This window comes from Lichenostomus cassidix, chromosome 27, assembly GCF_008360975.1.
Source record: "Lichenostomus cassidix isolate B80296 chromosome 27, HeHo_3.0, whole genome shotgun sequence".
Classification (NCBI taxonomy): Eukaryota; Metazoa; Chordata; class Aves; order Passeriformes; family Meliphagidae; genus Lichenostomus; species Lichenostomus cassidix.
The window spans coordinates 2,789,575-2,813,168 of NC_139507.1; the positions used below are offsets into that span (position 1 = coordinate 2,789,575).

At 60.9% G+C, this 23,594-nt stretch overlaps 3 protein-coding genes across 5 annotated transcripts in view; 2 read left to right on the forward strand and 1 right to left on the reverse strand.

Moving 5' to 3' along the window:
- STAT3 (signal transducer and activator of transcription 3) overlaps positions 1–1,678 on the forward strand; it is a 13,433-nt gene extending 11,755 nt beyond the window's left edge. For all 3 annotated transcript variants that reach the window (XM_085083597.1, XM_085083600.1, XM_085083599.1), the window contains exon 24: positions 48–1,678. In XM_085083597.1, the coding sequence (XP_084939723.1) occupies positions 48–103 (56 nt within the window). In that variant the 3' untranslated portion in view covers positions 104–1,678. The remainder of the gene's footprint in view (positions 1–47) is intronic.
- LOC146426569 (uncharacterized) lies at positions 311–14,686 on the reverse strand. Its single transcript, XM_085083316.1, has 5 exons — positions 14,627–14,686; positions 14,086–14,359; positions 13,585–13,953; positions 7,694–8,666; positions 311–5,631 (listed from the first exon to the last, which is right to left on the reverse strand). The coding sequence occupies exons 1-4, from the start codon at positions 14,684–14,686 to the stop codon at positions 7,729–7,731; spliced, it is 1,641 nt and encodes a 546-aa protein (XP_084939442.1). The 3' UTR covers positions 311–5,631; positions 7,694–7,728.
- Positions 7,795–23,307, forward strand: LOC146426570 (signal transducer and activator of transcription 5B). Its single transcript, XM_085083669.1, has 19 exons — positions 7,795–7,904; positions 17,632–17,769; positions 17,867–18,023; positions 18,106–18,195; positions 18,346–18,520; positions 18,595–18,725; positions 18,825–18,976; positions 19,048–19,203; positions 19,284–19,463; positions 19,603–19,690; positions 19,791–19,913; positions 20,062–20,154; positions 20,291–20,497; positions 20,670–20,764; positions 20,831–20,961; positions 21,627–21,797; positions 22,000–22,051; positions 22,271–22,378; positions 22,447–23,307. The coding sequence occupies exons 2-19, from the start codon at positions 17,642–17,644 to the stop codon at positions 22,571–22,573; spliced, it is 2,364 nt and encodes a 787-aa protein (XP_084939795.1). The 5' UTR covers positions 7,795–7,904; positions 17,632–17,641; the 3' UTR covers positions 22,574–23,307.
- The last annotated feature ends 287 nt before the right edge of the window (positions 23,308–23,594 follow it).

Here is a 23,594-nt window from a genome sequence, read left to right on the forward strand (position 1 = left end):
CTGCGGCCACACGCGGGCCCCGTAACCCTGGCTGTGTCTGCCCGCAGAGTCGCTGACCTTCGACATGGAGCTGACCCCAGAGTGTGCGTCCTCGCCCATGTGAGGGGCTGCGCCGGCGCACGGGGCCCTCCCTGGGCTCAGCCTGCCCGCCTCCAGAGCGCTCCCCTGGATTTGTCCCACTCGGCTGCAGCTGCTCCGGGCCTGCCCTCGGGAACAGCTGAGGGCTTGGATGGGTCAGGTCCTCACCTCACCCAGCAAGCAGCCCCTCTCTGGAGTGGTGCCCCTCATCTCTGGGGGAGGGGGATGAACCTTTTTCTATTTCCTTCCATAACAGTTTTTTATTATTTTTGCTCATTCAAGTGCCTATTTGCCCCCAATTGCAGCCACAGTTTTTACAAACGCTCCCACAGCCCCAGTCCTGCTGCTGGAAGCTGCTGCCCTGAGTGCCTGCACTCAAACCCACAAGACCCTACAAGCCTGGAATTGCAGAGGGGATTTGCCATGTGGCAGGGTCTGCCCTGCTGCTCCTAGCACTTCCCAGAGCTTGCAGGGTGCTGGGATGGGTCCTCTCTCTGCTCCCACCTAGCCCTGGTTTTGGCCAGGATGACCAGCACAGGGCTTGGAGCTGCAGGTGGATGTATCCAGGTCCTCCCATCCTGACAGGGCACTGCCCCTGCTGGACTCAGCCTGGGTTTGCTGGGAGCCCAGGGGTTTGGGAGCTGCTTGTGCTTGTCCCCAGCTTCCTCTTTGGACACCACAGTCTGGCCAATGCAAGCAGCCCAGGCTGCTGCTGGGATGGCTGATGTCCTTGGGGTAGGGCAGTGCTGCTACCCAGTACTGGCACCTGCGTGTAAGCAGCATTTGCAGCTGTGGCCCATTTTGGGAGCTGGGTGAAGCCACAGAGGCTGCCCTGGCCCTGGCTTCCCTGTGGCCAGGCTGGTTTTGGGAGCACAGTTGTGTTTCCAGCATTGTACCAAGTTAGACCAGTTGGACCCTGGGGAACTGGTGGAATCAGCATGGCTGACAGTGGGGCCTGCTCCTTTGTCTCTGGGTAGTGAGGGGCCAGGCATGGGGACTGCAGCATTCTCAGGGGCTTCTTGTGGCATTTCTGTTGGAGGTTGGCCCTCACAGTTAAGGTGGGAAGGGGCAAGAGTTGAAGGGAGCAGGTAGATGTGAGGAGGGGAACCTGCTGCGGGGCAGTGCAGGACAGACATGGTGTTGTGAAGGGCCGGTGTCCTGACTTTTGGGGGGTTGGTGGTTGTGGTCCTGCATTTACCAAAACTGGCGGAGCCTTCCTGCCTTTTCCATGCAGTGGGCATACAGACACGGATGAGCAGTGGAGTGTTGGGGAAGGCAGTGGGAGAGCTGCCCCCCAGGTTGCATCACAGCTGGTGGTCAGGGAACGAGAGGGCATGGGGGAGGATCCCCATGGCTGTGGGGTCTGGGCAAGTTCCTCCAAGATGTGTGAGAGCAGGATGGGGGGTCCGTGGCTGGCCCTGGGGATGCTCAGAGGGGGTGAGCGCCCTTTTCCCCCTGTGCTCATTCGCCATAGCTGTCTCCAGCCACAGTCCCTGGAGCCCAGGGCAGCATTCAATATTGTAAAAAATTTTATTTTTTGTATATTTTATTGCTGTATCTACAGGCGTTAACTTTCTCCAAAATAAAGGCCCTGACGCGATGTGCTCTGGGGTGTGAGCTTGCCTCTGCCTGCAGCACCCTCCTGACCCTGCTCCGGGAACTGGGGCCTCCGTCAGCGAAACACGGCCGTGGTGCCGCAGCTGCGGTTTGCTCGGTGCGAACCAGCGCCGGTGCTGCCGACACCTGCCCGGCACGCGTGGGCAGCTGCCCCGTATCGGGGCCTGCCGGGCCCTTCCCGGGGCATATGGGGGGCTGTTGTCATGTCCCAGCCCGGGGTTGCTTTCTCTGCCCCAGAGACATGCCTGGGTCTCCTTCACTTGTGTAAAGGAAATGCTGGTGCCAGCGTGGGAGGACACGGCTGCACTGGGGCCCTGCTCTGGCTGCTCTCAGCGCAGGGTGTCTGGGGCTGCAGTGGGGCTCTTGCAAATGCTTCTGCCCTGGGTGTTGATGGGCTCTGGGTGGAGCTGACTGGGCTGGAGCTGGGGCTGGGGGGAGCAGGTCCTAGGCTCTGCAGGGCAAGGGGTGGTAGATAAAAGGCTGGGAGCACTGGCTGGTGACAGTGACATGCTCTGCCCACAGGGCCCCGGTGGGTGCCACCCCAGCACTTGCACCCCTGGCCCTCTGCAATGCCGTGGAGGACAGAATCATTCCAGGCTTTGTGCTCTGGTGAGGCCAAGAGGGAGAGATTATTTCTCTATCAGAGCAGGATTAGGGGGATTGTTCATGTGGGTCATGTGGAACTGGCTGTGCTGGATGGTTTGAGGCGCTGGAGGTGCCCTGGAGCCTCCTCTGCCCTCTCAATGCCCTGGAGCATCCTGCTCAGGTACAAGCTGACCACGTCTCTGCTTTGGGAACCAGCCCTGCTCCAGGACCCTCCATTTCACTGTCAAACCAAACCAGGGCTTGGCCCAGACCCCACAAACCCATTCCTGCTCCCAAGGAAGCTGTGTTGGATCATTACCTGCCTCAGCATGCTGTGGGTGGTGGGCAGCTCACAAAGGAATGAGGTCCAGCCTATTGGCAGGGATCTCCTTGTCCTGCCCTGGCAGATGCCAGCTCCCCTCTGGCGGCTGCAGGATGGGGTTGAAAACCAAGGACTGGAGAATTTTCTTACCCATCTGCAACCCCTGGTTTCATCCCATCCCACATTCCTGGGGATCAGGGATTTTTTACCTCTCTGCACCAACTGCATCCCTCTTGGAACCTGCCCTGCTCAGCGAGGGGCCAGCCCTGAGTAAAGGGCTTTAGAGGCCACTCCTCCTGTCTTGGGGTTCCTGCTGTCAGTGATCTGTTTGGCAGCAGGCTGGGAACTCCTGAAGCCTGATGTGCAGCAGGAGAAAGTGCCCAGTGAAGGTCCCTATGCTGGGCTGGTGAAACCCCTGCAGCACCAGGGGCAGCTGGGGAAGGGACAGATCCTGTCCCCCTCCTTCTGCCCCAGCCAGCCCTGCAGGGCTGCAGCACTCACATTCTGCCCGTGCTGGGGCATTGGGTTGTTTGTGGCTCCAAAAGGAGGTCACGGGGTGGCTTTGCTCCTTGCCCAGGGCAACAGCACAGTGGGGAGGAGTGGGGATGGTGTCTGAGCCAAGCGTGCAAACGGATTAGGGGTTTCCAAATGCAGATAATCCGCTTGGGATGCGGACACTTGCGTGACGGGCACAGGGCGGCCCCGTGGGGATGGGCAGCCACCTGGCAGGGCAGCCCTGGACCAGGGGCAGTCCAGAGCAGGCAGCTTGTGTAGGGTCCCCTGGTACCTGGGGTATCTGAGCTGTGTAGTATTGACAGTTCCTTGGGAGTACACGAGCAGACAGGGATTAGAGAGGCCACAGCTCATCTGCAGCTCCAGCCTCATCCCCAGGGCCAAACAACTGAATGAACACTGCTGCAGTGGGGGGTAGGAGGCAGAGACGCCCCAGGCCTCGGCTTCCACATGCTCAGGGACCTGCCTGTGGGTCTCCTCTGCCTTTCCAGGTGCTGGGCAGGGTTCTCCCACAGCAACACACACTGAGCTGCAGAGCACAAGCCAAGAGCTATCCCAATCCCTGCTTCCAGTCCTCAGAACATAACAGTCAAATATTGCATCACACCCAGACTAAAGCACAGCAGAGCAGAGCCAAGCAGCAGTGGTGTCCACTGCCACATGTGGCAGAGGTCAGACCCGGAGCTCCAGCACAGCATGATCTCCAAAGCCACCACCTCCCAGCCATTTCAGGAGGACACAACCTGCCTGTTTCCCTACAAGTGTCCCATCCTGGCTCAGGATGCAGCATTTGGCTGTGGTGGCACCAGCACTGAGGGCTCAGCTTGCCCCCACATGGGGTGAAGGGCCCTGGCCCTGGTGCAGCCACTGGACTAGGCTGACCTGTGACACCGTCTTTGAGGTAGGAGCAGCTGGGACTGAGCGGTTACTGTGGCAACCTGAGCTCTGCAAGGGAGAGTAGGGATGCAGAGAGAGGGCAGGGATGTGTGGGGATGTGCAGGGATGTCGATGCAGCAGCATGGGGTGGGAGGCCAAGTGCAGCCCTGGTGCTTGCACTCCTGATGCCTCCAGCCAGTCCCAGCACTGTGGTGGGCATGAGATGATTGTGTTCTTGGTCCCAGCTGGGCTGTGGGTGCTGCTGGCTTCCCCTGCTCTCCCCGTGCCCCCTCAGGTGCAGCGATGCTCACTGTGCTGATGGGGGGTTCTGGTGCCCTCTGCAGACCCAGCTGGGCTCTCGCTGCCCTGCATGTTTCAGTAGCAGAAACTGGATGTTCTTTCCTAGCTGGGAGAACTGTGGAGTAAACAAAGAGTCTTTGCCCAAGCAATGGCACTGCTTGGCTGCTGAGGCCAAGTGTTTGCTGGGTTGTTCCCAGCCGTATCCGAGAGGCTGGAAGCAGAGGTTTCCTGTGGAAATTCCCCCTTGGACAAAATATAATTTCCATTTTTTGCTGGAGCAGATCATCCCCTCCTACTGGTGCTAGGCACGATCAGGCTGAGCCTGTGCCAGTGATGAGCTTCCCTGGTGCCCCCATTTTCCCCTGCCCACGGCTCCAAGCGCTGTGCTGCCCATGGGCTGGTTGGGCTCCGGCAGAGTCTGTGCTGCTGCCCCATCCCCTTGGCCGCTGGCCTCACTCTCCACAGGCTGCCTCTTGTACCAGCACCAGGGTTGGAACCCCGCAGGGCCCATCCGGACTGGTTCTCCAATGGGACCTTTGTGGGAAAACATGAATCTGTGACTAATGTGGCGATTCATCTGGTTTGCATTAGCTGGGCTGGACTATCACGACTGGATTTTGTGGCCTCAGCACAGACCTGGGAGTATGAGGGACCCAGAGCAGGGGTGGGATGGGGCTGGGCTCCCCCATGAGACCTGCTTCCCAGTAAGCAGGAAGGGATGGAGCCAAGGCTGTGTCCTGCCCGCAGGTGACGTGGTTGAGTGTTTGTGCCTTGACCAAACCCTGTGCCCTGCACATCCCAGGAGCAGCAGGAGGGTTGCAGATGAGCCTCGCATACAGGATGTGCCCGGAGGGCAGTAGCCAGAAGCGTCAGGACCTCTCCAGAGCCGCCTAAATAAATGTTTCCACTCCTGAGAAATAATTAAGACCCTTGAGATGCCACTTAGAGAGGAAGGCTGTTCTGCCTGCACTCTTTGCGCTCCTGCTCCAAACACAGAGGCAATTTTCTCAGAAATCCATTACAAAGCTCCAGGCTCCCTCTGTCCCCGGAATGCACAGCGTCATTCGGCATCCTGCTGAGCTCATGCGAGGTGACCACGCGTCCGGCTGCGGCTCAGTCTGAATAATGCTCACCTACCCAGAGCCTTTCTGAGACTTTTTGAGGACCAAAGAGAGCCAGGGCAGAGCTATGGCTGCTTTGGAGCATTGCTGGGGCAGATACGGGGGCAGCCTCTCCACCGGTCACTGCAGCAGACACAATTCTCCTGTTTTTTCCTCTGGAAAGGAAGAATTTCTCCTGGATAACATCCCCATCAGCCAGATCGGAGCTTTCCTTGGGACCTGGTGAAAAGAAGTAGTGATTGGATTGGATTGGATTTTATTGGATTCCATTTGCCCTCTCAGCATGGAGCACTCTCCACTTTCTCTCCCATCAGAAATTTATTTTCCCTTTTTTTCCCCCTTCCTACCAGAAAGGGGATGGAGAAGGGAGGGGAATTGAGAGGGAAAGGAGGGTGTTTTGTGTACATCTTCCAGCTCTCCCAAGCACACGTGGCTGTGCAGGTCTCTGGCATGGGGATCCTCCAGATACCCCTGGATCTGTGGTGCCCAGACAGAGCCCCAGCAGCCACAGACATTGTGTGTGACCTTGATTCTCTGGCCCGAGCAGCCAGTGCCCGCCCGGCTGACTGCGCCAAGGGGTTATGTGGGCCAGGGATTGTGAAAGCTGCGTGTCCTCGTGATGCAACTCACCAGAGCAAGAGCATCCTGGCCAAGCAGGGTGGGCAGGCACCAGGGCCCTGCACTGCTTTCTCCATTCGTTTTCTTTTGTCTCAGTGAATACAGACAGTGTGGGAGCTGCTGGCTTCACATTGGGCACCCGTCCTTGCTTGCCAGGGTCCCAGCGCACCTCTCTGTGAGGTCTGGAGTGTCCCAGGAGCACTGGGAACCACAGCCAGGGCTCTGCTGGCAGCAGCTCAGCAGCGATGTGTCAGCCTCTGTGCGTGAGATTCTCCCGAGCGGGTGAGCGCAGGCGGCAAAACATTTGGTGGGAGCTGGGGGCTGTTCAGGCTGGAATCATTCATTCACCAGGGCTGCTCCAGGCACAGAGTGAGGCTGGCAAGTTGGGAAGCACTGTTTTGGGGCTGGCGTTTACATGGAGCAGGTGCCGGGCTGGTGCCTGCCCAGCCCACAGGTATTTATCTCTTGGAAATGTGGAGCCAGATGAGGCAGTGAGGAGCCCGAGCTGGAGCCAGAGGACTCTAGTACAAAAGCAACAGATAAAAGCAGTAGAGAGGTGGGAACTTGGGGCTATGCTCTGACACAGTGGCCAAGTGATTTGCAATTGCTGGTGCATCAGCTGAGGGCAATCCTCTTCCAGCGCTGGCACAAGGAGAGATGAGCCTGTCCCTCCTGGATTCCCACTGCGGAAGGTTCACCTGTGCTTCTACCAGCCCAGAGCAGGACAGGGACCTGTGCTGGCTGAATTTCCCTTCAGAGTTTTTTCAGACCACAGAAGATGAACTGGTAATGAAAGTGAAAGCCCAGGAGATCCCATGCAGCGGCTGCGAGCGCTGGGGCAGAACGAGCACACCCAGTATTGCTTCCTGCCGCCGCCTCTGCCCATCACCGCACAGCAGCCGCACCCCGGCATGCCCATCACCCGGGGTACCCCACTGCCCTGGAGTGCCCGTGCTGCCAGGAGGAGACTGCTGGGGGTGGCAGCTGCGCAAGAGCCCCTCAGGATGGTTTTCTCACGGCCACTGTCAACTTTCCCTGTTTGAGCAACCGCAGAGGAGCTGACAGCACCTTGGGTCTTCTCACAGCTTGCAGGAGATGTGGCAGCTTGGAAGAGGGGGATGCAGCATCTTGTCCCAGCAGGTGACTGAGGCTGCAGCAGCCAAGTCAGATCCCAGTGCTGGGGATCTTGGCCGTGCATGTGGCTACAAAGTGTCAGCCCAGGCCTGCGGCGGGAATGAGCACCACGCAGCTATGGTTGCTTCACCCAGAGGGCCTGGTGTCAGCACAAGGCAGCCTCGCAGCAAAACCTGTGGCCACCCGGTACTGATTTGATCACTCCTGCTTCCAAAACCAAGGCCTGGTGCTGCTTTGGGATTCCCCAGTACTTACTGCCAAATTCTGGCGCTGGTTTGTGTCCTGCCAGAGCTACTGGTGTTGAAGCTTGAAGCTGTTTTGGATTCTGCCCGTGCCTGGTGCTAGTGTCACTACTTACTTTGGACACCCTGTGCCAATACCTCGTGCTGGTGCTGGTACCGGTGTCGTTAATCAATGCTGGTGCCCGGTGCTGTCACCCAGTGCCACTGCCTGATGCCATTATTCAACGCCTGGTATCGGCACTGTTACCCGGTGCCCGATGCCCAGTGCCGTCACTCAGTGCCATTACCTGGTGCAGTTACCCAGCAGTGGGTACCGCTCCCGTTACCCGGTGCCGTTCCCGGTGCTGGCGGGGGCAGGAGGGGGCGGAGCCGTGGGGGGGGCGGGGCCGCGCGGGCCGGGCCGGGGCGCGGCGGGGGCAGAGCGGCGGCGGAGCCGAGCGCCGGGAGCCTCCGGGAGCCGCGGGAGCAGCGGAGCCGCAGCCGCCGCCGCGGCCGCAGGTGGGCGCGGGCACGGAGCGGCCTTCGCCGCCGGGACAGGACCGGGCGGCCCGGGACCCCGTCCGCCTTCCGCGGCAGGGCTGGGCGGGGTGCGGCGGGGCCGGGGCGGTCCGGTCCGGTCCGGTCCGCGCTGTGGGTGTTTCGTAACCCCGGGCGGGCGCAGCTGGGCCGGGCGCGGGGCTCGGCGGGGCCCCGGCTGGGCCCGCGGGCCGCTGGGCGGGCGGAGGCAACGAGTGGGGCCGCTCCGAGGGGGCGGCGGGTACGTCCCGGGCCCGTCCTGGTGCGGCGGCGCATCCCGGGGCGGGGGCGCTCCTCGCCCGGCGGAGCGGGGCTGGTTTTCGCACCCGGGCCCCGCCGGAGCGGCGGCCGCGGAGGGCGGCTCCGAGTCCCGCTCCCGGGCCGAGGGGAGGATCCGGGACAGCGCGGGACGTCCCGTGCAGTGACGGGGGGGTTCCCGCCGCAGGCAGCACACCGGATCGGGGTGGCGGGAGTGGGAGCCCCGTTGCTGTCGGTGGGACACGCGGCTCCGCGCCGCGGGGCGGGTGGGATCGTCCCCGGGCGGGAGCGGCGACACGGCGGGGACCGCAGCGCCCAGTGGCCTTTCACCCAGCTCGGGCGCGGCCGGTGACTGGGAGCCCGCGGGAGCTGCGGCCACCTGTCCAGCGGGATACGGAGCTGTCAGGGCTCCGTGCCCGGCCAGCCCCGGGCTCGTGCCAGGCCGGCTCCGGGCAGCTCCTGCCGAGCGGCTCCGGGGCTCCCGTGCTCAGCTCGCACCGGCACTGCTCAGCGCGCCCTGAGCTGCTGACGCGGTGACACCACCGATGGCACCTCTGTGGTGCTCCGCCGGGGCTGTCGGCTTGTTCAAGTCGTCGTGCACCGTACTGGGCACCCCGTGGCACAGGGCCGGGGACAGGCGGTGACCAGCAGCAGTTTGATTGCAGTCTGGGTCGCGTTGTGGAGGGGAGGCAGGGCTGGGCTCAGAGCAGGTCCGCGTGGTCTGCTCATGGCAGTGGCATGGCACACAATGTCCCTTTAGTGCGGGTCGCTTGGTTAGAGCAGGACATTTCTGGCTGGGAGCTGGAACACTGTGCTGGCTGCCTGCAGCCAGCTCATATCCCTGCAGTGCTCGTGCCTGTGGCTAGAGCAGTGCGAGCCCCAGCAGTAGCATGCATGGAGGCACTTAGTGCGGGCACCATGAGGTGCTCTGCAGAGCCTGACCACTGCTGTGGGCACCAGGAACCAGTCCTCCACAGTGGGAGCTCTCCCCTCCAGGTCCTGACTGCTGGCTCAGGTCCTTGTGCTCCTGAAACCATCAGGATCACAGCCAGACCTGATGTCGTTCCAAGATGCTGTGTGTGAGGATGGAGACTGTTCCCCTGGGTTTTATAACCCTTTCTGGGGAGCTGCTCGTCCCTGGGGTTGGAGAGGGCTGGGCCATGCTGTGCAGTGCTATGGGTGCAGCATGAGGAGGAGGAGGAGCTCTGGTGAATGCTGAGAGGTGCCAACAGCCTGTGCCCAGGGACACGGGAGAGCTAGCCTGGGAGTGGGTGTGACGGGTGGCTGTCACCTGCTCTGTGTTTTGTGGCACTTTGACAGTGCCTTGCCTCAGGGGTGTTGGGCCCCTACAGTTGTCACTGGAGCCACCTCACTGGGTCTGCTGCGCCTGCCTTTTGCCAAGGCCAAAACTTTGGAGCAGGATTAGGGATGCTGTCACCAGACAGGGAGCTGCAGTTGGGGATGCTTAGTACAGGGCACACAGAGCCTCTGGAGGGACCTTCCCTTCTCACTGCAGGGGAAGTGCTGACTCCAAAGTGACTGTGAAGGCTTCGCCATGGGGTTTCCCAGCTCTCTCTCGAGTGATAGCAAAACTCAGATACCCTACTTGCAAAAAATCCCTGCTCCCTGCACTGCTCTACATCGTGGGCGGCAAGTGATGACTGTGTTGGGCCGAGTACAGTGAAGCGGCCCCATCAGCTGGGAAATGACTTTCTAGTTTGCAAGGAATGACTGTAAGCTTGGCTGCACCCAACAAGCTTCACAGCAGCCCTGGGGAGCCAGTGGGAGCCCATGCACAGTGGGACAGCAGGCAGGGCGAGTGGGACCTCCCTGCCATCAGCATCCCCTGGGTATCTGTGCTGGAGGCTGCGCCCCTCTGCCTGTCTGGCTGCGGTGACTCCCAGTGTCACACACCCTGTGAGTGCTGCCCTCAGAGCAGCCTCTGCAGGGAAGCCAGGGCATGGCTAGGGCTAGGATTAGGGTCCCCACCTTACCAGGATGGGTCAGGACTTGGCTCTGTGGCCATACAGGCAGCTCCAGTCTGGAAGGCTGTGCTGGCTTTGGGGCTCCGGCATGCTCCGGGAGAAGTAGCCTCGACAGCTGTAATGTTTCTGTGGCATGCCTTTCCTTTCATGGGGTGTCTATTTTGCAACCCCCAAGTGTTTTGATCCCGGGAGGAAGGGGGCGGGGGTGTTTACCCTGGCACCGTGTGGCTGGTGCAGGGATCCAAGTGGCGCTGGGCATGCCTGAATTTCACATGCAGCAACAGTTCTAGCAACATCTGCTGGCTGATAAAAGGTAGGCTGCTGCGCGCTGCTGCTCCCGCGTTGGGAAACGTCGAGGGGGAGGCACACTGAACACGGCTTCCTGGCCGATAGGGCTGAGCTGACTTGCTGATAAAGCAGAATCCACCCATCTGGCTGCACCAGAGGGGCCAGGAACACAGGCTACTCGCGGGCGCTTTGTGCCCAGTGCTTCCCGGATTGCCAGCTCCTGTTTCCCACTGTACCAGGAACGATGTGCCGCTGGGCTGGGGCAGCCACAGCGGTGTAGCCGAACCACAGCATAGTCACAAGCCATTCCCGGTTGAAACAGTCACTGGTGAGTTTTGCAATATCCATTTTCAATGTAACTTTGTGTTATGGGCTCTAAATGCTGGTTTACAGTACAGCTGTCCTGGGGAGGGAACTGGGGAAAAGGCTGGTGCTAGAGAGCCACTGCCTCAAAGAGCCAGAGCAGCATCGACCCGGCCCTGCCCACCATGTGCTGGGTGCTCATTCTGTCTGGCCTCTCATTCCTATCACTCAATGGCCCTGCAAAGCCTTTAGCAGAGGAAGAGGCTGCTCTTGCTGGCAGTTCTGAGTCTTTGCACCAGCTGGAACCACTGTAAAATGATCTTTGTCCTCTCCAGTGGGAACATCCGATCCCAGTGCTGTTGGGCTGTGGGCCCAGGGGTGCAGCTTCTCTGGCCCCACTTGGAGAGATGCTGTGGTGTTGCTTATGGTGCAGCTCAGGGGCAGGGGCTCTGCTGCCGCCTCAGGGGCTCCATCCTGGAGCCACGAATGCCAAAACCCACCTGGACATGTTTGTGTACATGTGGATGCGCACTGTGCTTCACCCCTCTCTGGATTTGACTGAGAATTTTGTTGTACAAGCCATTGGTGTTTTGGTTGTTTTATTCTCTACATGACTAGTCCCCCTCCTGCCAGCATCCCGGGATGTCTATGGATGCCCCTCTTCCAAAGGCAAGGCTTTACCCCTCTCTGTCCTGCTCCACTGACTTGGTGTGAAAGCATCTCTGTGTGCAGAGCTGCTGCAACTACTGGGGATGAACTCTGGAGTGCAGTGGGGGATATGCAGGAGCTGCTCTGGTGTCACTCTGGCTCTCCCAGCTCACCAGACATCCAAAAGCCTGTACCGTGCCAGGGGTGAGGAGGCTCCTGCACCATCTCCCCAGCCCCAAGTAGAGCTGGAGCATGGTGATGATCTGAGGGAATGGATGTGGCCAGAGCAGTGTGGTTGGTGCCTGTACTGCCCACATGTTCCCCAGCCCACCTGGGTCCTGCCCAGCAAATCCAGTCTGGCTGTGGCTGGATTAGTGCCATTGTGTGTGCTCACTGGAGCATGGCAGAGAAAATGAAATTGTGTCTCCAGACCCCAATCAGGACTAATTCGATGCTGAAATGAGCTTAATCCTCAGGCCCTTCCAGCCTGTCCCTCCTGGGCTGGTGCAGGTCTGAGCAGGGATTAGCACTGAGCCAGGGGCTGTGCTGGATTTGGCCTTGGTGCAGGGGGCTGGCACAAGACCTGTGGGACCCCAGGGCTGTGCCCTCAGCATGGCATTACAGAGACTTGGCGTTGGTCATTATTAGCATGGAGGGAAAATCCCTTCCTTGAGTACCCTGGCACAGGGCAGCTGCACATCCCTGCCTAGGCAAGGGCTGGAGTCTGCCAAATCAGGATGCTGTAGGTGGTCAGTGGTTCTGTGCCTGCCCTGGGATTCCCCCACCAAGCTGGGGGAAGCCCCAGGACCCTGAGACATCAGAGATGGCAACTCCCTGCTGTGCCAGCCCCAAAGCCAGTTAATTCGGCTGCTTGGCCCCAGGGAGCCAGGAGTAATTAAAGTTCTGCCCGGCATCTCTAATCCTGTCTGGGGGTTTATGGTGGGGGTAACACCACTGCTGGCAGGGACTGGGCTCCTCATGGTGGATGTTCTGCAGGAGCCAGGCTGGACTTGTGCCCATGGGGCTGGTTGGGCACTGGGCTCTGCTGATGTGGCTCCACCATGTGTCCTGCCCACGAGTGCTGGTCCTGCTACATGCTCAGTGTCTGGAGGAATTCCACTGGTGCCAGGGCTGCACCTGTATCTGACAGTGGCTGCCCTGGGGTGGCTCTTGGTGCACTGGGGTTTTCTCAAAGTTCCAGCCATTGGCTTCAAGGGATTTTGCTGGGATTTTACTGGGTATTTTGGTGGTTTTGGTTTGACACATGTTTCTGGGCCTCTCTGATTGGAAGAAGAAATCTGAAGTGAGGAGGAAAACCTTTCCCAAGGATGGCAAGTGCTGGCAGGCAGAGAGCCTGGCCCGTGGTGTGAGATCAGATGTTGACAGCCCCCAGCACTGATGCCCCTGGCACTGGTGCCCAGCTGGGGCATCTCTGCCTGTGTGGGGCTGGTGTCCCCTCTGGGCAGCATCAGGTCATGCATGTGGTTTCCTTGTTCCTGTAACGGTGTGAATTCTCTGCTGTTGGCTCACAGAGTTGCTGGGACACCCGGATGGTCCTGGTGCTACAAGTCCCAGCTCTGCCTACTGGCTGTGGGGCCTGTCACCTCTGCCCTTGGGGGGCACGTTGGATTACTAGAGCCAGCCATGCCTCTTTCATGAGTGTCATGGTGCCTGGCCCCAGATGTTTCCAGCGTGGGCTGAGTTGTTCGGCTGCCGCCTCCCCGATGCCACCAGGGTGAAGCCATCGGTTGCTGCCACTTTCCGTGGGAGACAAACAAACCCCATCAAAGCACAGAGCTTCTAGAAGGAGCATGCTCCCGTGCCAGCAGGTGCTGCTGCCTCCCAGCCAGAGCTGGAAACCACAGGCCAGTGTAAAACAGGAGCAGCCTTGGGGCCTCTGTGCCAGCTCCAGTGTGTGCCGGTGCCACCAGCCCTGGCCATAGCTCTGAGTGGGGCTGGGGACTGCTGACCAGCACCGGAGTGTTCCCAGTGCAGGCTCTGCTCCAGGGCCGTGCGCTGCGGGTTGTGAGTGAAGCTGGGGGGTGCAGGTGAGTGGGTCCTGTCCTCCCCATGCCAAACTCCTGGATGGGTTCCTGGGGTCCCATCCCTGGCTCTCAGCCAGCCACAGGGGCTTGGTGCCACTGACCTGCCGAGGATAGAGGCCGTGCCTGCTCTGGTACCGGCGAGGTGTGAGGGGCCGAGCGGGAGAGTGTACCGGCCCCGCTGCCCGGTGGGCACCCCGGAGGCGGCAGTGGCAGGAGTGGCTGCCAGTAGTTGGGGACAGGCTGTCCTGCGCAGGCAGCTGACATTTTGGAAGGAAATAGCTGCTCTCTGCTCCTTCCTGTAGTGCGCAGCCAGCGAAACGGCCGCCCGGGAGCCCGGCTGTGCCGGCTGCCCCCGCCGAGAGCCGTAGCCGGGCTGTCCTGGGGCCGGACGGAGCGGCGCGAGGGGCAGAGCGGGGCCAGAGCCCGGGTGAGTGCGGCTACAGGACGGGGCACTCCACACCAGCTCGGGGGGCCCCGGGGTGAGGCGGTGCGGACAGGGGGCCGCTGTGGGCGGAGGGGTGGGTGTCTGTGGTGGGGTAAGCGGAGCCCCTCGCTGTGCCGAGCGGCTGCTATCCCGCTGTCATCCCCACCGTGCCCGGGGCCCCGTCGGGGGGCTGGATCCCGTCCTGCAGGGACCTTGCTTGGGGCCGCCCACCTTGGAGGGCTGCAGGACACCTTCTGGCCAGGCCTGCCGGGGGCAGGGGCAGCGCCGGCTGGGGCAGCACCTAAGCCCCTGGGCAGCACCACCGTAGGGTGCAGGGTCCAGCCCTGCGGCCACGAGCGAGGCCGGCTCTGACCTGGAAGCGATCGCGGGTTCCCGGAGGTGCCGAGAAACCACGTGTCCGTGTTTACTGCGGCGGGAGGCGCAGCGGGTGCAGGGCCGCTGCCGCCGGAGCCCAGCGCCGCGCCCCTGCGGGGGGAGGACACCACTGCGGAGACCCCCGGGCTGGGAGAGCACCGGGCAAAGGGCAGTGCGGGAGCCGCCGCGGCGGAGGGACTGCGTGGGTCCGGCGCGGGAGTGGGGCGGGAGGGTTACAGCTAGAGCCCCTTGCTGTGGTCCCCCCAGGCCTTTGCCTGGCCCTTGGCCCCTGCCTAGCCCCTTCAGGGCGTGGGTCTGGGCAGAGGCTGCCCAGAGGTCGGGAGCTGTGCCAGCAGCAGGGCAGGGTGTCCTGCTCACGGGGAGGCCCTCGGGATGGCTGTGTGCAAGGAGCGTCCCGCGGCTGATTGCAGTGAGCATCCCGCGCAGAGCGTGCTCCGGCCCCGGGGTAGTGTCTGCCTGTGTTTGGATTTTGCCGTGCCCATGGCACGTGGGAAGGTGCCACTGCCGGCCTCACCCTGTAAGGCATTTCCCTCCTTTTGTGGGCCCACGGATGTGCTCTGGCTCTGCCGCAGCTTGGGACTTGTTGCTGGTGCCTGCTGCCACTGTGACTGCAACCCTTCCCCAGTGTGGTCATATCAGTCCCCTGGTTGCCCCCAGTCCCAGCAGAGCTGCTACCTCCCCCGTGCCTACCCTTTCCTGCACTGCTGCCTTTGGCCTTCTGGGTGCCCTTTTCTCCTGTGGGTTTTTCCTGTTTTGCATTGGATTTGGCAGTGCTTCCCCATCAGCAGTGGGCAGTGGGGCTATAAGAGGCAGAAGCAATGACTGCTGGCATCTCCCTCTCTCTGCTTGGTCCCCGTGGCTCTGGAGTCCCTCCCCACAGCTCTGGGGTCCATCTCCTCAGCAGTGGCCCTACCCCGGGAAGCTGCTGCCTGTGCCGCTTCACAGGCAATAAGTCTCCGGTGAGCGCGTTGCTGTGGCTTGTCGAGTGCTGCTGGTTAACCGAGCTGCAGTGACGGGTGGGTTCCAGCTCGCTGCCAGCGAGTAAATGCAAAGTAGCCTAAACCACTACAATTATCTGCCTCTTGCAGTTGTTGGAGTGCGCACGGGGCCGGCGGCTGCAGCATGGCTGACCCATGGCAGTGCTTGAGGCTGCAGCTGTCCTGCTGGGGCTGGTGGGCTGGAGGTGGCACTGGGGTGGGTGAATGTCCCTGGACACGGGGGTGAATCCCTTGAGCTCCCATGCCTTGGGCAGCCGGTGGTGCCACTGAGGAGTGTGGTGTTGGAAAGTGGTACTGAGCATGGTCCAAGCCAGGGCAGTGGCTGCCAGCAGCAGCCAGGTGCAGGAGGCAGGGCTGCCTGGAAGGGCTGGCAGTGGCAGCTCAGCTGCATGGTGGGACCATGGTGCTCCAGCTTATGCTGAAGCAGAGCTGCTGCCCCAGCCATGCTGAGTCTCAGGGCCAAATGTCTGCCCATGGTAGGCGACACTGATCACTTGTGCTGGGGTGGTTAGGGTACCCTGCAGCCCATGGGGAGGTTTGGTTTGTCCACAGGTTGAGACACATGAGACAAAAATGAGGTGTCTGGAGAAATTGCATGTCCTGCTGCCTTGACAATGTCCATGGAGGTTGTGCCCAAGCCTGGTGCAAATGGTGTTTTGGGGCACACACCAGGTGAGCTCAGCCACTGCACAGCCCCTTGTAGAGGCAGATGTGATGCTGGTGCTCCTGCTCCCAGGCTGGCACTGGCCAAATGCGATGCCTGCTGGCTCACCACAGAGCAGCCAGAGACTCGTTGCTTAACAACATGCTGGAGTGGAGTAGGAAGTGTTTTGTCACTCTGAGATGGGAAGAGATCACCATTTTATCAACAGGCAGGGCAGTGTCTGTTTGCTCTGTGTCCATGCAAATGTCCCCACAGTCTTGGGGACTTCGGTCGCTTTGTGGTGCAGTGGCACCAGCGTGGCCATTCTTGTCTCTGCCCCTTATCAAGCGTCTGCAATTTCCAACAGCAGCATGTCCTGCTGTCGGCCATCCCACCTTCCCTTTCCTCCTTGTCAGCATTCTTCTGCCTCCCCAGGCCCCTCCTTGCCAGCAGCATTTCCAGCTTGGTGATTTCTGTGAATGTGGAAACGTTCCTCCCTTTTTATAGGGGAAAAATTCATTTTTAGCCAACTCTGGGTTATTGTTCCTCTTCCTGTTCAGGGGCGGGTGTGCTTGGCTCAGGGGCTCCGGCTGTGGCTGCTCTGCTCGGACCTGCTGCCACTGTCCCCCAGCATGTGCCCCTCACCATATGGCAGCACCAGCTCTTTTGGAGCCCTGTGGGCCACTAAGTATTTCTGAGGCTGAACAAAATGCTATGGGGAGAGGGGGAAACAGCCCCCATTGGCTCAGTCCCTCTGCTTGTGACCAGCCAGTGCAGTGATCAGGTCCTGGCCTGCTCACCCAGCCTTGGGACACACCCAAGGCCTTGCACCCCAGCCTGGCCCCTCGTGTGGTGCCAAATCCCAGGTGGTTTGGGTGTGAGTGTATCTAAATGCTATTTACTGCTGCCTTCTCACTCGGGGACCTTTAGCCCCCCAATCTCTCCTGTGTCACTCACCATCATATCACCCTCAAACACTCAGCTGCAGATTGTTTCTCCAGCTCCCTTGAGCCACAGGTGTGACTTCCCAGGGGACGCGCTGGATTTTAGTAGAGGTGCTGTCCCCACCATCTCATCCCTGCCTGCCCCCAGGGGAGCTGAGGCCATGTGGTGGGTGGAATCCCTTTATGGAGCCAGAGTCACACCAAAACCGCTTTGGGAAGGTCCGTGCGTCTCCACCAGGACATGGGGCACACAGTGGCCCTGGGACCGGGGACTCATCAGGGACTGCGATGCCACAGGGGCTTTTGGGGCTGGGGCTGCTCCTGCCTGTCAGCACTGCCAGGGTGTGGGCAGGAGCGGGGTGAGTGCAGGGGGGGCCTCCGCTCTGCGTCACCCTGGATTTCTGGGCAGCCCTTCCTCCCCCTGGCCTGTTTCCTCATTCGCGTGGCCAGCAATGGCTGCCATCCCGTGGTGCAGTGAGGGGAAATGAGAACCATGTGGAGAGGCCGCGCAGAGGCACGTCCTTGGCTCCGGGCACCCCCAGGGCTGTTCCTAGAAAAGAGGGGGTGACTCAGAGCCAGGGTCCCCTGCCCCCGCATGTCCCTTCTTTCAGAAGCTGGAGACAGCACTGGCAGCACCGGAGACTCCAGACACTCCTTCAAAGGGCTTTGGGATCGCAGAGGCTCCTGCAAAGGGAGTGGGGACAGCCAGGGCCAGACCCCTTGCAGCACAGTGCCTGCCTGTCTCCAAGAGGTGCCCTGACAGTGCGTCTCCCGCAGGTGCTGAGCCATGGCGGTGTGGATCCAGGCCCAGCAGCTCCAGGGCGAAGCCCTGCGGCAGATGCAGGCGCTCTATGGGCAGCACTTCCCTATCGAGGTGCGGCACTACCTGTCGCAGTGGATCGAGAGCCAGGCATGGTAGGTCAGGGTGTCCCATCCCCAGCGGGGTGCTAGGTTTGGCAGTGGGTGCTCCCTGCCGCCAGGCTGCCCTGACACTGCTCTTTCCCACATGCAGGGACTCCATTGACCTTGACAACCCCCAGGAGAATGTGAAGGCAACGCAGCTTCTGGAGGGGCTGATCCAGGAGCTGCAGAAGAAGGCAGACCACCAAGTGGGTGAGGACGGCTTCCTGCTGAAGATCAAGCTGGGGCACTATGCTACGCAGCTGCAGGCGAGTGGGGGGCTGTGGGCAGGGGTACAAGGCCAGGGGGGTCCCTGCCCTGTGGCTGACTCAGGCAGTGCTCTCCCCACAGAACACATATGATCGATGCCCCATGGAGCTGGTGCGCTGCATCCGGCACATCCTCTACCACGAGCAGCGGCTGGTGCGGGAGGCAAACAATGTGAGTAGGGGCTGGGAGGGGTGAGGGAGAGGGTTCTGCAGGGTTGGGGGGATACTCAGGGGCTCTCCTCCATGATGATGTGAGCAGCCCTGAGGCAGGGAATGGAGAGGGTCCCCTCCCCATGCTGAGTGTACCCTGTGCCCCATGCAGAGCCCTTCCCCAACTGGCTCCCTGGTGGACGCCATGTCCCAGAAACACCTGCAAATCAACCAGACCTTCGAGGAGCTACGGCTCATCACGCAGGACTCAGAGAATGAGCTCAAAAAGCTGCAGCAGACACAGGAATACTTCATCATCCAGTACCAGGAAAACATGCGCCTCCAAGGTGGGTGGGGGGCCGAGGAGCATGGGCCTGGGTCGCTGCCTGGGCTAGCCCTAACAGCATCTTCTGTCCCTTAGCCCAGTTCTCCCAGCTCTCCCAGCTGGGCCCCCAGGAGCGCATGTCGCGGGAGACGACGCTGCAGCAGAAAAAGGCATCGCTGGAGGCCTGGCTGCACCGTGAGGCCCAGACACTACAGCAGTACCGCGTGGTGAGTGATGTCACCCCGTTCTCCATGACGCTGTCCTCTGCTCCCCGTGATGCCCTGTGACACTGTCCCTATGCCCTGTGATGTTGTCCCACCTTGCAGGACCTGGCTGAGAAGCACCAGAAGACGCTGCAGCTGCTGCGCAAGCAGCAAACAACCATCCTGGATGATGAACTGATCCAGTGGAAGCGTCGGCAGCAGCTGGCGGGTAATGGGGGCCCACCCGAGGGCACCTTGGATGTGCTGCAGACCTGGTGAGTGCCTGGTGGGGTGGGATGGGACAGGGTGCTGAGCCCCAGTGTGTGCTGAGCTCTGCTCCCCCCAGGTGTGAGAAGCTGGCGGAGATCATCTGGCAGAACCGGCAGCAGATCCGCCGTGCCGAGCACCTGTGCCAGCAGCTGCCGATCCCAGGCCCGGTGGAGGAGATGCTGTCAGAGCTGAACGGCACCATTACCGACATCATCTCTGCCCTGGTCACCAGGTATACGTTGAGCCCAGCTGGGTGGGGGGCCGAGTTGGCCCTGCCCTGCCCATCCCGACCTGATCCCCCTGCTCCCTCAGCACCTTCATCATCGAGAAGCAGCCCCCCCAGGTGCTGAAGACACAAACCAAGTTTGCAGCCACCGTACGGCTCCTGGTGGGGGGGAAGCTGAACGTGCACATGAATCCCCCTCAAGTGAAGGCCACCATCATCAGCGAGCAGCAAGCCAAGGCCCTGCTGAAGAATGAGAGCACGCGCAAGTAATACCAGGGGCTGGGAGTGTGTGGTGGGGGTGGCTGGGGCTACCAAGGCAGCGGGGAGCAGGGTGTGGTGGGGCGGCTGCACCTCACACTGCTCCCAGTCCTGGTGGTTGCCTGACTTTGTGCATTCCCATGGCAGTGAGAGCAGTGGGGAGATCCTCAACAACTGCTGCGTCATGGAGTATCACCAGGCCACTGGAACGCTCAGCGCCCACTTCCGCAACATGGTGAGCGCCCCTGGTTCCCCTTCCTGTCCTCTTGTGTCCCTCTGTGTTCACCCTGGTGTCTCCATCTATTGCTCACTGCTCACCTGTTGTGTCCCTGCAGTCCCTGAAGCGGATCAAGCGCTCAGATCGCCGCGGGGCTGAGTCAGTGACAGAGGAGAAATTCACCATCCTCTTTGAGTCGCAGTTCAGTGTTGGTGGGAATGAGCTGGTCTTCCAGGTGAAGGTACATCCACTATGTCCCCTCTGCAAGCCCTAGGCAAGCCATGGACACTATGCCCACAGGGGTGGGGCTGGGCTGGGGCCACAGGGTGCCTGTGGGCAATGTTCCCTTGGTGACCCACAGCCCATTCTGGTCTCCTTCCTCTTGGCAGACACTGTCCTTGCCTGTGGTGGTGATTGTGCATGGGAGCCAGGACAACAACGCCACAGCCACCGTGCTCTGGGACAATGCATTTGCCGAGCCTGTGAGTGCCAGTGTTATAGGGGGCAGGACAGGCCCCATCTGCCCCAAGAGGGTGTAGGAGCAGGGCTCAACCTCCAAGTGGGGTATGCCCTGAGGCATCAGGGAGATCTAGTGCTGACCCTGCTCTCTGCCCCCAGGGCCGCGTGCCCTTTGCTGTGCCTGATAAGGTGCAGTGGCCACAGCTCTGCGAGGCGCTCAACATGAAGTTCAAGGCAGAGGTGCAGAGCAGCCGCGGGCTGACCAAAGAGAACCTGGTATTCCTGGCACAAAAGCTCTTCAACAGCACCAGCAATCACCTGGAGGAATACAGCAGCACCACAGTGTCCTGGTCCCAGTTCAACCGGGTGAGCGACCTGGGCTCTGTCCAGAGCTCCCCCAGTGCTCATGCTGGGGGGCTGGATGGGGCATACCCACCTGGGGTCCCTGAGTCTTTGCTGCTGCACCCAATGTCTATGCTGTGTAACAGAGGCTCAGAGGCTGGTGACAGGAGTGCTCATTTTCTGTGGTTTTCAACAGGAAAACCTGCCTGGGAGGAATTACACCTTCTGGCAGTGGTTTGATGGGGTCATGGAGGTGCTGAAGAAGCATTTGAAGCCACACTGGAATGATGGGTAAGAGCCGCCCTGCCCTGTGCTGCCTGGCCCGAGCCCCAAGCCCTGACGCCCTGCTCTGCCTAGGGCCATCCTGGGCTTCGTCAACAAGCAGCAGGCGCACGACCTGCTCATCAACAAGCCCGACGGGACCTTCCTTCTGCGCTTCAGTGACTCTGAGATCGGCGGCATCACCATTGCCTGGAAGTTTGACTCCTGTGAGTGTGCGCCAGACGCTGGCACCCCTGGACCAAGTATCCCTGGCCCCAGCATGAGCACTGGGGTACTCATGCCCATGGGGTCCTGGCACTGCCAGGCCATCTCAGGAAAGAGGCAAGCCAAGAGGCCCCAGAATGCCTTGGCTGTCCCATGGGGAGCAGTGCTGCCCTTGCTCACTGCAGCCATGGGTGTGTCAGGCCCGCATGCTGGCAGCAGCAGGGAGGAGGGACCAGGCTGAACCCTCTGACCCATCCCTGGGGACTGATGTGGACTCTATGAAATCAGTGACTTGGTGGTGCTCCCCAGTGCATGGGTTTTCAGGGGTGGCCTGACCCCAAGGGGTCTGCTTGTTGCTGTTTGCAAGAGCATCCTTTGGAGGGCCACGTGGGTGAGAAGTACCGCAGAGCCCCACGGAGCCCCATGGTTGGGGAACCTGCCCCCCATCTGTCAGGATGAGGCCATACCTGCCTTGGCTTCACTGTGCCTCCTGCCTTATCCCATTTTCTGACGACCTGTGCTTTATCCTCAGCTGTTGCTGGGGGAGGGATGCAGTGTGAGGCATGCTGTTTGCTGCTTGGTATGACCTCACAGCCCATGTCCTGAGCAGGGCCAGGAGCTGCTGCAAACTGTGGGAGTCACCGTGGTCCTCACTCTTGTCTTGCAGCTGAGAGGATGTTCTGGAACCTGATGCCTTTCACCACCAGGGACTTCTCCATCCGCTCCCTGGCTGACCGCCTGGGGGATCTCAGTTACCTCATCTATGTGTACCCCGACCGGCCCAAGGACGAGGTGTTCTCTAAGTACTACACGCCGGTTCTCTGTGAGTCCACGCCAGGTAGCGCTGTCCCTTCACCCCATGTGTCCTTTCCTTTGTTCATCCGGCCAGGATGGAGCTGGTGTTCTCAGCATCCCCCTGCCCCGGGGCCACACCGGCCCCACAGGGCTTCTGCATCTGGCCACCTGTGAGCCCCCAGTGCTGCCTGGGGTTGTGGCATGTGCTGGAGCTCGGGGCCTCAGTGCTGCCTCCTTCTCTCTAGCTAAAGCTGTGGATGGATACGTGAAACCACAGATCAAGCAAGTGGTGCCAGAGTAAGTGTGACCCTGAAGGCAGATCCTGGGCAGTGGTTCCCATGGGTTCCCAGTGTTGAATTGGCTGGGTTGGGCAGCAACCCAGGGCACTGTGGAGCTCAGGTCTAGTGCTGCCAATGGCAGTACATGGTGCTGAGCCTTGGGAGACCCCTTTGTGATTTTCACCCCTGGGGCACCCATCTTGTCCTGCACCAGTGCTCATGAGACCCATCCCCACAGGTTTGTCAATGCATCTGGCGATTCTGCCCCTGGAGGGGCCACATACATGGACCAGGCACCCTCGCCTGCCATCTGCTCCCAGCCTCATTATAACATGTACACCCAGAAGTAGGTATCATATCCCTTGTCCCTGTCCTACTGCAGCTGGTCCTCCCCTCACCCCTTGCCTCCCACAGTCCTGACCCTGTGCTGGACACCGAGGGTGATTTTGACCTGGAGGACACGATGGATGTGGCGAGGCATGTGGAGGAGCTGCTGCGGCGCCCCGTGGACAGTCAGTGGATCCCCCATGCCCAGTCGTGACAGGCAGGCACCTGGTCCCTTGTCCCGGGCCCCAGCGCTGTGGGGACTGTGCTGTGTTCGTGTCTCTGTGCCAGGGGACAGCGGGTGGGCCCTGCCCCCAGGATTTGCTCTGTGCTGCCCTGAAACACAGGCTGGCGTCCAGCTCTTTGGTGTTTATGCCCTTGTATAAACGGCAGCGGATTTGTCGCATGGTTTTCCTGTATGTTCCTTTTAAGAGGCCCAGCTTCGGCTTTCCGCTTCTGCCAGCACTGGCCCTGCAGTCCCCATTCCCCCGTGGGGCTGCTGGGGTGGGGGCCACCAGCCCGGCCTCAGGTTCGCTTTTGCAGTTGTCACTAAGAATGTACGTGTCGCCTTCTTGTTCTCCCCCGCGGCTCTGTTCCCAGGGGTGCGTGAGGGCAGAGGGCAGAGGGGGGGTTCGGCCAGGGCTCCCCCAGCCCGTGCTGGTGCTCTGCTCCACAGTGGCAGGGTCCCTGGACCTCATCTCCTTTGCCCCCAAGGATGCAGGAGCCCCTCCGGCTCCCGGCCTCGGTGTCCCCTCTGGAGCCGGTGCAGCATGAGAGTGGCAGGGTGCGAGGGCACCCAGCGAGGGCAGTCGGCTGGGCAGGGAGTTTGGGGAAGCGGAGCCCTCTGCCCTCCGCCTCTCCCCTCGCTTGGGCGGGAAACTCTGGGGTCCTGGCCATGTTATTTTTCTATCACAGAGTAAATAAAGCACGGAATATTTTTGTAACACAAAAGCTCTGCGTGCCACGTGTGTCTTGGGGCAGAGGTGGGTTCCTCTGGGGAGCTCCCCCTCTCGAGTGCACCATATGAATGCCGGGGCTGGGTCACAAGCTGGGCGGATCTGGGGACTCTGCCCGGGCAAGAAGGCTGCCGTGGGGAGCAGGAGCTGGGCTGGGGCCGTTTTTCCGGGCAAAAAAGTAGACCGGATCAATTGCCCTGTTTTTCTAAAGAAGGAGCTTGGTCTTGATGGAGGGGCAGGGGGCGCTGGTACTCGGGGTTCAATTGCGGTTGAATTCCCTGC

Coding starts and splice junctions, on each gene's coding strand:
- LOC146426569 (XM_085083316.1), bottom strand. CDS start 14,686: ATGCTCACTGCAATCAGCCGCGGGACGCTCCTTGCACACAGCCATCCC. Junction 13,954..14,085: donor GGTGGGCGGCCCCAAGCAAG/GTCCCTGCAGGA, acceptor CTCCGCCCACAG/CGGCCCCCTGTCCGCACCGC. Junction 8,667..13,584: donor CGGCCCCTCACACCTCGCCG/GTACCAGAGCAG, acceptor GTGCGAGCTGAG/CACGGGAGCCCCGGAGCCGC.
- LOC146426570 (XM_085083669.1), top strand. CDS start 17,642: ATGGCGGTGTGGATCCAGGCCCAGCAGCTCCAGGGCGAAGCCCTGCGG. Junction 18,977..19,047: donor TTGGATGTGCTGCAGACCTG/GTGAGTGCCTGG, acceptor TGCTCCCCCCAG/GTGTGAGAAGCTGGCGGAGA. Junction 22,379..22,446: donor TATAACATGTACACCCAGAA/GTAGGTATCATA, acceptor TGCCTCCCACAG/TCCTGACCCTGTGCTGGACA.